General features: G+C 33.8%; 1 protein-coding gene across 17 annotated transcripts in view; it reads left to right on the plus strand.

Moving 5' to 3' along the window:
* LOC136011117 (sodium channel protein type 2 subunit alpha-like) overlaps positions 1–10,533 on the plus strand; it is a 55,021-nt gene extending 44,488 nt beyond the window's left edge. For all 17 annotated transcript variants that reach the window (XM_065672778.1, XM_065672782.1, XM_065672784.1 and 14 more), the window contains 6 exons: positions 1,096–1,377; positions 4,153–4,206; positions 5,165–5,302; positions 6,982–7,086; positions 8,180–8,450; positions 9,341–10,533. In XM_065672778.1, the coding sequence (XP_065528850.1) occupies positions 1,096–1,377; positions 4,153–4,206; positions 5,165–5,302; positions 6,982–7,086; positions 8,180–8,450; positions 9,341–10,533 (2,043 nt within the window). The remainder of the gene's footprint in view (positions 1–1,095; positions 1,378–4,152; positions 4,207–5,164; positions 5,303–6,981; positions 7,087–8,179; positions 8,451–9,340) is intronic.
* Positions 10,534–10,893: the final 360 nt, after the last annotated feature.

Here is a 10,893-nt window from a genome sequence, read left to right on the forward strand (position 1 = left end):
ATGCAGACTATGCTATTTCCTGGAAAAATTGATGCATAAAAATTTAATATGGTAATGTTACTAAGAAATTTCCTTTTAATCTTTCGCCTCGAAACACCCAGATGCTGCAATACAAGTTTACAGTTTGGTCATGGGTCTTAAGTTTCCAAAGAAATAGTACGGTTCCTGTCTGGGTTGAGGCTGAGATATTCTACACGTGCCACAGGAGCCAGTGTACGGGGTGATTTGCATTGCCAACAACACATAAGTCTTTATCTAATAAATAGGCAAAACCTCTATTGATTTTAGACTACTTCCAGTCAAATTAGTATACTGAAAAATACTGCTGTTTTCAAAACAATACACAAAAACCTACTGCAGCCTCTACTGATTTAATAGGAAATTATCATGTGATTATCTGCAGCTTTCTTTTAGTTCAATCACAAGAAGTAAAAGGGATTTCATCTATCTTTTACCGCGCTTGCCCTTACAGATCAGCTCAACTGTATTAAATGCAACCAAATAAAAACAATGTAAGAGCAACTACAGTGAGCCAGGCAATTTAAACCCAAGACTTACAGCAGATGCTGTTAACAAAAAGTAAATTAGATATGCTTAATTATGTTACATTGTATGTAGAGGCTAAAATACACTGGTGCCAATATATGTAGAGAGTTTCTGAGAATAAAGTAATTCATAATGATAGTTTTACATGTAGACATTTTTATTGAGTCTCCCACATCATCATTCTTTGATCTTTTCCTGGTTTATTTTCTATTCATAGATTTTGATTTGTATTGTTGGAATTTAACATTTATTTCTCTCTTTTTCTCTAGAGCACACAAATTCTAAGAATCCATCTTGCCACTAACAGGTTTTCATTTGCTTTTTGATTTTTTTCAGACTTTTGCATTGTGTTGGTTTGCATATTATTTTATTTCTTGCTTTTTGCAATCTCATTAGTGTTTTTATTAAATCTTAAATAACTTTTCCCCATAACTTTTAATGTAGCATTTTAACTGTCCATTCCATATTAATACTGTTTAAACATTTTTAAAGTATTTTTATTTTTCTGCTCACAAACTAAGTGGCTATTTTGTCTAATTTGTATACTAGGTGGTTGTAAATGCCCTTGTAGGAGCAATTCCATCTATCATGAATGTATTGCTGGTTTGTCTTATATTCTGGCTCATCTTCAGCATCATGGGAGTAAATCTGTTTGCTGGCAAATTCTATCATTGTGTCAACACCACAACTGGTGAGATGTTTGATGTCAGTGATGTCAACAATTATACTCAGTGTGAGGAACTCATAAAAAACAATCAAAGTGCCCGATGGAAAAATGTGAAAGTAAACTTTGATAATGTAGGAGCTGGATATCTTGCTCTTCTTCAAGTAGTAAGTAAATTTATATAATTTCTCTTTGCTCTTTTTAAAGAAGTCTGCAAAAAATGGGCAATTTAAGACTGTTAAGGAATGGAATAATTTCTTCATAGCAATGATGTACAGCTTACATAATTCTACTGCATTGTTACCTATATTTTTTGTATTAATGATAATAAAGTAACTTTCCATTTCAAGGCTAGGGAACACAGTCTCATCATGATGATAATAATGTGAAAATAATAAATGTAAAAGGTACAAGAATATTTTTAGTGCTGCACAATATAAACTTCAGGAATGTATTTCATGTGTCTTGCCATGGTGGGCAAGGCTCAGAAGTCCCTATAATTATTTAAAAGGTCTCTGCCCTCCTTTATGAGCTCTGTTACCTTGTAAGACAGGAGGGCAGACAGCGACTTAAAAGAGTGCAGACAACTAACTGGTCTGAACTGAGAAATTACTGCCAATGCCTCTTATAATTCCAGAGGTTGCTTCCAACCCTAACGATTTGGTGATTCTGTGATCATTACACATCCACAGCAAAATTCTTTCAGAGTTAAAATCCATTAATCTAGGCACTTTGGCACTGTGAAATAATTTTTCTTTTCTCAAGTGTGATCAAGGTAAAATGGATTTTCCTTCATGCTTATGCTCATGTAAGGAACCAGTATGTAAGTTAGATGGTAAAAATAAAAACATACCAACCCAGTGTCTCCAGTGAAGATATTTGTTTAATAGAGCCTTGATTTTCCAAAACTGGAAGCGGGTTTGGGGAAAGAAATAATAACTAATGCAAGATCTGAGATTAGCGCACCCAATGTTTCATGTACCTTGGAGCCAATTCTTTATTATCATAATGCTTGTGTAAGAGGTCTGAAATCCTCTAAGAGAAGTAGAAGCTGTCCATGGGAAGAATATGGATAGTTATTAATAAACAGATCCTACTTGAGTATTAGGTCTGATTAATCATATAACACTTTCTCTTGATGTCGGCAGATAAACAGTACTTGCTACAAAACTAAATGTATTTTATTAAGAAGTACATGAAACTACAAAGACATTAAACTATGGCTAAAACAGGAAAATGTAAAATACTTTTATGAAAAAAATACTAATGATTTATAACTATTATATTCCATTAATGCTTGTTAAAGAATCATATATACTTATGTTAATTTGGTATTGTCCTTGTGAAGTATTAGATGTTATTGTATTGCATGGCATATTGTATTAACTACTACTACATATTCAAAGTCTGTAAAGTCAGCACTCTCATGTGCTGAGTAGTAGTACTGAATGATGATCCTAATTCTCTGACCAGATTGCATTTCTACTCTTGCACTAGAGACTAAACCATCTTATTACCAATACTTGACTCTGATGATATACAAAGAAAACTTCTAGTCTCTTGAAACTGTCTGAATGTCATCCGTGTCATTCATGCAGACAGTGTTGGTCTTTAATTACTACATCACAACTGTGAACCTTTCATTCTTGTCTTTTAGTCTTTTTGTTCTGATTCTTTTCTTTTCCAAATATTCCCTTCTGCCCTTTACTTTTCCTGCAGAGATTAAAGGATTCTTGAGCATGTATCCCTTAACATTCTCCCTCCACTCTTCTGTGTTTATTGCTCTTACCGAACTCTAATCCTCTTCTAATATTGCTATGCAAAGTGCACCAAATGGCTGCCAATTGTCAACCGAACCACAAAGAGCTATGAAGCCTGGCTTCAAGCATACCTTCTTAATATATATGTGCATTGCACTGCAAGATTCAGGACATAAAAACTGCAGGAATGCAAGTTTTCTGATGTGGAAAGTAACAGCTGTACCAAAGTATCAGAGCTACTTCTGGAAAGCACAGATGCAAATATACCCCTTGGGATAATTCCGCTCCTGAATCTCCTTAGGAGAGGTCTTTTTTATCTGTTCATCTAACAGGTGTTTTGGCTCTTTTTTTCTTTATTGTGAATAAGCTTGGAAACCCTGGCTAATGGGTGGGCACTTGTGCTTTCAACTGCCATGTCACACCAAACCTTTGGTGTTCCTCAGATAGTGGATGTTCCATGTCCATGAAAATCACTGCCTTAGAGCAATGATGACAGATCTTATTTTCCTCTATTCTACCCAAAGTCTCTTTAGGAACTCAGCCCAGAGTTTTGCTGAAGTTAATCCCAGTTCTTTCATAGTTCACTGTTTGGTCTTCTGAAAATCTTATTCCTCAAGAAACAATGTATGTGTATATATATATACATATATATATACACATATATATATACATATATTATATATATGTATATAATTTTTTTGACAGAGTCTATTCCTTTTAGTTGTGTGGGATTAAAACCTTTCTAAAAATACCATGGTAGTTTAGCCATAGCAAAAGCATTCAGATGCATGTTCATATCTATGTTCAGAAGTTGTATTGCTGACTCCATCAATTCATACTGTGCACTTGATAAAATTTTTGTCAGCATGAGTGGCTCTAGTAAATTTTACTTGAATAGCTCCAGCGTTAATGTCTATCCAAGTCTACCCTTCTTAATCTGCAAAGCAAGAATCTGCAGCTCCAAACACACTTTGCCCCCGCTGAGACTTTCAGAGACTTTTAATAACTGAAAAATGACTTCTCAAAAATAGTATTATTATAAAAATATACCTGTGTTATTAAATGTGATTTACATATTTAAATATTATTTTACTAAAAGTTAAGGCCCAAATGCTGTGACCTATTTATTTTCCACATTATGAATTTTTATAGGAAAGACAAACAACTGTATTTTATTTCTAGGCTACTTTCAAAGGATGGATGGATATTATGTATGCTGCTGTTGATTCACGAGATGTAAGTGTAAGACTTTCAAATATCATCTGTTGGCCATGCTCTGAGTATAGAATTTAAACAACTACACATACAATAACATTAAGAATTATAATCAGCACCAGTACCTATTTTTCTAGATACATTTAGTCTAGAAAGGAACTTTAATCTAATTTCATGAATCTTAGAATTTGTAGTGGAAAAAATTAATCCTACTCCCTTCTGTTTAGGCAATAAGATAAATTAACTTAATTAACTGTTTAGGCAATAAGATAAATTAACTTAATGGGACTTTTTTTAAAAAGCTAATGTTAATTAGAAAAGAAGAAGAGGGGTTTTGACCACTTCTTTTGGTAATCTTGAGTATTAATTTAAGATTATATAATGTAATTATTACATGTTGAATATATTAATCTTGTTTTATAATATGTAACTACATTTCATTGTTTATTTAGGTCTGAGCACTTCCTTTATCTATATATTTAAGTGCAATTACATTCTATGTTTGAAGAACATCTGTTTTCTAGGAATTAGAATTTTAACTTGGCTACAGAACTAAATCATGTAAGCCCAAAAGAATTGCAGGGAGATTTAGGTGATAGTAAAATTGATTGATTCTGTTACATCAAAATATACTGAACATAATATAAAATATTTAGATTTGTGCTGTTAAAATTTTAAGTATTAATGACTGCTCTCAGTCCCATATTGGTTCTTCATTCTATACAAGGAACTTTGTGTATATGTACATACATAAACATATCTGTGTGCATATTTAGTCTAAAATTCCATATCAGCAATCATTCTGTCAACCTCCAGTTCTCCAAATATTGAGTGGAATGGACATGTTTAGTCTTTTTAATAACTGAGTACAGTTTAAAGATTTTCTAGGTAAGTTAGCATATACCTACTCATAAATTATATGCGCTGTGTTTTTACATTTAATATTCCCATGGTTAATAGAATTTATAATGTTTTGCAGGTAAAAGATCAACCTAAGTATGAGGATAACTTGTATATGTATCTTTATTTTGTCATCTTTATCATATTTGGATCATTCTTTACCTTGAACCTTTTCATTGGTGTCATCATAGACAACTTCAACCAGCAAAAAAAGAAGATAAGTATTTAAAATGTTTCCATAGTTCTGTAAATTATTAACTATAACGAATTAATAACTTTTTTATGTAAAGCTAATAAAAATCAAAGGTAATTTTGAGTCCTTGAATAAAAATGTCTCTTTTTTAACACAATCTGTGTTGAATCTGTGCGTGTAATTTTGACCTTTGCATTTCATCATTTTGACAAGTGAAAAGGGACAATTCAGGAGTTGGGTCATAATAGTTTGCAAATTGTGTAAGAGCTAAAATGAAAATGCAGAAAAGGAATGTGCATTATTCTTCTGATTAGATGTAATAATATCTGCCATATTAACCTTTTAATTAACTTTTAAAAATCAAGATAAATTAATTTTAATTAAACTTATAAACTGTTGGCACTTAATATAATACGGGATTGTTTTCATACACTAGATAATAGTTCTGAAAACTGATTAAATAGTGGGTTAATAGTAAGTTCGACAGACTTCACATGAATAGGCTTAAAGATACAAGTAAAAAAGTGTACAAAAGAGCTATTTTTCTAACAGTTTTGTAAGAAATTAGATGAACTTGTTAGATACAAATACAATCTATAATTTATTAGCAATAACACTGCAAAGGTATAAAAGGAAGATTTATTTCTATACATTTGACATACAAGTCTGCTTAAAAATATATGGATAATGCATATAGTTTTTTTAATAATTTTAAAAATAAAAAAATACAAATAATCACATTTAAAATATTTTGAAGCCTCATGATTCTCAGCCTTCAGCTGCCAAAATGAACATCAGGATCATTCTAAATCTCTGTATGCTGTGAAAAAGTAGTTTTGTTTTGGTTTTATCCAGTAACCAAGTAGAAAGCAACAGTACTAAACAGAATCTAAGGTTAAAGTTAATTGTGAACTACAGAATTTTTTCCTCGTGAAAATATTCTTTAGCTTCTTAAAAGAGCCATAAACACATCTGAGGCTACTTCCTCTGTTTCTATCAGTTATGCTTTGAACTTCAATACACAGTTTAGCAGAAAGAAACTTTGGCATTATGTTTCTTAGTTCAGATTCACCAGTAAGCACAATTTACTTTATATTGAAATTCAGACAGTCAGTTGCACATCTAACTGGCAGCATGCACATCTGCAAACAAAGGCTAATTTGAGTTAGTCAAGGTTCTAGTGATGTTTTAATTAATAATTTGCTATGGCATGTTTTGGATTACTTTTTTAATTTTGTACCAAAGGTGGTTAAACCCCTCAGATTAGACCCAAATACTGTCCCCTGACACAACTTGTGCCTCAAAGTTACCCCATTTTAGATCTGGCTATCTGTAATCTTCAAAGTCTGTCTAGAATTAAGGACACATGAGGAACCAATCAGTGTTGTATGCCCCAAATCAGCAAGTTATTTAACAGCATCAGTATAGTAATTTTATAGTAAAATAGACATTTTAGCCATGTCAGCAAAAGTGAGCATGAAGAAAAATTCAACTGTCAGCTTGACAAAAGGGAGGTTTTGTTTTTTTACGAATGCATATGAACATCCACACTATAAATACCTGAACAACACTTTTATTATCTAAATCAAATATACTATATTACAAAGAGACATACTATAGTATTATATTACAGAGAGACATACTGTAGTTAAATGTTGTATGCATGGATATGGCAGTAATTAGTTTTGATACTATTTGTTTACTTTGGAGGTCAGGACATATTTATGACAGAAGAACAGAAGAAATATTATAATGCAATGAAGAAACTGGGATCCAAAAAGCCACAGAAACCTATACCAAGGCCAGTGGTAAGAGTGATTTGATTTTAAAACCCCTAATACTAAATATTCATTGGGAAATATGATTTTAGCCAACAAGAAAAGGTTATATGTCTGGAAAGAAAATATTATTTCTATTTATTTTATTGTAAAGGTAGAATTTGTCCCTTCTTTTCTTCATTCAGTAGACTAGACATTCATGTTTCATTTAAAAACATAGACTTGGAAATATGAACTGTAGGTTTTAATAAGGTTTATGTTATAAATTTCATAATTCCCTAAGTCCTAGAAAATTACAGTCGATTGTATTATTTATTGGTTCTTGTTACCTCCAGATAGACTTAATTTTCTGTTTTCTCCTCCCATTAATGTGTAGGAAATGAGGAGGCACTGGCCCTTGCTGAAGACAGAAGGGGGCAGTGGTCACCTAATAAGAAAGACAGATGCAGATAATCTTACAGGATAAAAGGATGCCCTAGGGAACAAAGCGTAAACTAGGATAAATTTGTCTCTGAGATAAGAAACTGTTATTTACTGTACTCCTACAGTGTTTGGAAAAAATAAAATACTTGTTGCACCTTATGCACCAAGTGGTTAAAAATAAGTCTTTCTGAGGAGAGACATATGGCAATAAACATTTAGCTAAGTACTAAAGAAAAACTAGGATATTGCAGTCATGGTGTGTTGGAGACATGTAACTTCAGCATTTTAACGATCTCACCAAGCACAATTAGATTAAGAAAGCGGAGAGGCCTCTCTGGGTATTAGTATTACAAACCAGCTAAGAATAAAAGTATCTATTTGGCTGGTACTCTTGCTGGCTTTCAAGTTATACCACCTCTTTTACAACAAAAGAATCAATTGTCAATGTTATTACTGTTATTATTGCATTGTTTCCCTTCCCATCCCTTCGGCCAACAGTGGTACACTTCTTGATCTGCTCTCAAAACAATCTCACAGAGTGAGACACAAACCAACATGTGTTTAGTATATATTAACAGTTGTGTCATGAACGGGTCTTGCTCAGCACTCCTAAATCTTGCAGGGGCCTGCTTTCCCATTTGGCATTTGTAAAGACAAATATTTTCAGACTATAAACTGTATCCCATCTCTGGTTTTGCAGAACAAATTCCAAGGCATGGTCTTTGATTTTGTAACCAAACAAGTATTTGACATCAGCATCATGATACTCATCTGCCTTAACATGGTCACAATGATGGTAGAAACAGATGACCAAAGTAAAGAAATGGAAACAATTTTATCCCGGATTAACCTTGTGTTCATTATCCTTTTCACTGGAGAATGTGTCCTGAAATTGATTTCACTTCGCCATTACTACTTCACTCTAGGCTGGAATATTTTTGATTTTGTGGTTGTGATTCTCTCCATAGTAGGTAAGAGCAATTCCCTTTCAAGAAAGAACTAGTGGAAGGAAAAGGGAACATTTGTTTCAGGAATGTTATGATATTGAATTTTTATTGAATGTTATGAATATGATTTTTTCTGTTTCCTTTATGACTTAAATGTTGATTCAGATCTTCATACATTATAGCATACAATATATGAAATGTTGCTTGTAAGATTTTTATCTCTTCTATACTATTTTCTGTCATCTTCCACATCAGAAGACATAAAGGAACTATTTGGCACATCAGATTATCAGGGAATGTTTAGTGGTATATGTGAACTAACCACAAATTTGTTTTCAGTACTAAACCTGAAAAGTATGTGAATGGGGTGAGATTTTTATTTGCTTTTGATAACTAAGGATTTGGTGAATATTTAGATTTCTGTCAGCTAAAAGCTAATGACTCTCCAAGGTGTGAATGAGTTGTGTGACAAAACTTAAAGAGTGATACACCTGAGCAAGGCTGTGTTGATACAGTGTAGATACTCAGGTAAAGAAAAATAAATTACTAATTTGCAGAAATTAAGTCATATAATTGGTCATAAAAGAAGGTAGTAATAGGCTCAGCTTCAAGAACTAATTAGTCTAAACCAGAAATTTCTCTTTCCAAGCTGCTTTAGAAATAACTGAAAACTTAGGCAGACCCTAATTACCTTGCCATAAGCAAGTCATCTTTTACTTATTTTCCTTCTCCTACATAATATTCCAACATCAGGAAGGTGCTTTCAACAAAATGGAATGGCCTGTATGATGTTTTGCTATAACTATAGGCTCCCTATACTGATTGTTTTGGAGACAGCAATAAATAAATCTTTCTATGGGCAGTGAATCAGTGAATTTAAAATTGCATTTTAAATATTCACTTTTTTTCCCTAGGTATGTTCTTAGCTGAGATGATTGAAAAGTATTTTGTGTCCCCAACGCTATTCAGAGTCATCCGACTTGCCAGAATTGGCCGAATCCTGCGTCTCATTAAAGGCGCTAAGGGAATCCGCACTCTGCTGTTTGCTTTGATGATGTCTCTTCCTGCTTTGTTCAACATTGGTCTGCTGCTGTTCCTGGTCATGTTTATCTATGCTATATTTGGCATGTCCAACTTTGCCTATGTTAAGAGGGAAGTTGGGATTGATGACATGTTCAACTTTGAAACGTTTGGCAACAGCATGATCTGCCTGTTTCAAATTACCACATCTGCAGGCTGGGATGGTTTGCTAGCCCCAATTCTTAACAGTGGGGAGCCAGACTGTGATCCCTATAAAGATCATCCAGGGAGCTCAGTGAAAGGTGACTGCGGCAACCCTTCTGTTGGGATTTTCTTCTTTGTCAGCTACATTATCATATCATTTCTGGTAGTGGTGAACATGTACATTGCTGTGATTTTGGAGAACTTCAGTGTTGCTACTGAAGAAAGCGCTGAACCCTTGAGCGAGGATGACTTTGAGATGTTCTATGAAGTCTGGGAGAAGTTTGATCCCGATGCAACACAGTTCATAGAATACAGTAAGCTGTCAGATTTTGCAGCTTCACTAGATCCTCCTCTTCTTATCGCGAAACCAAACAAAGTCCAGCTCATTGCAATGGATCTGCCCATGGTAAGCGGCGACAGAATTCACTGCCTTGACATCTTGTTTGCTTTCACAAAGCGTGTTTTGGGGGAAAGTGGGGAGATGGATGCCCTCAGAATACAGATGGAAGATCGGTTTATGGCAGCCAATCCTTCTAAAGTCTCCTACGAACCAATTACAACCACATTAAAACGAAAACAGGAGGAGGTATCTGCTGTCATTATTCAGCGTGCTTACAGGTGTTACCTTTTAAGGCAAAAAGTTAAAAAGGTGTCTAGTATATATAACAGAAATAAAAACAAAGAAGGAGATGGACCAGTTATAAAAGAGATAATTATTGATAAACTAAATGGGAACTCCACTCCAGAAAAGACGGATGAGAGTTCCTCTACAACTTCCCCACCTTCTTATGACAGTGTAACAAAGCCAGAAAAAGAAAAATATGAAAAAGACAAAGCAGAAAAGAACTACAAAGGTAAAGATGTCAGGGAACATAAAAAATAAAGATCTAAGAATTCTGCTTGTTGGACAACTTGTTTACAGTCTTTGAGAACGAAGCATCAATTGGACTTCTGCAGGAGATTTATGCCAAACTGACAGTTTTTACACACATATATGTGTGTGTGTGTGCGCGCGCGTGTGTGTGTGTGCATATATATACATTATATATATACTTAAGGTCAGTGCCTATAACAGAACAGTGAACCTTCATCATCAAACTGTGACTCTGTGAATCAGGGTAACAAACTTGACAAGCGGTTACTGTTTTCACTACAGCTGACACTGCTAAGAATGAGGGAAAAAGTGGCTCCACAGAGAACATGGAGCATGAATTGAGTGCAAAGCGATAATTTTTTGTTTCAC

The sequence above is a fragment of the Lathamus discolor genome, chromosome 3, assembly GCF_037157495.1.
Source record: "Lathamus discolor isolate bLatDis1 chromosome 3, bLatDis1.hap1, whole genome shotgun sequence".
Taxonomy (NCBI): domain Eukaryota; kingdom Metazoa; phylum Chordata; class Aves; order Psittaciformes; family Psittacidae; genus Lathamus; species Lathamus discolor.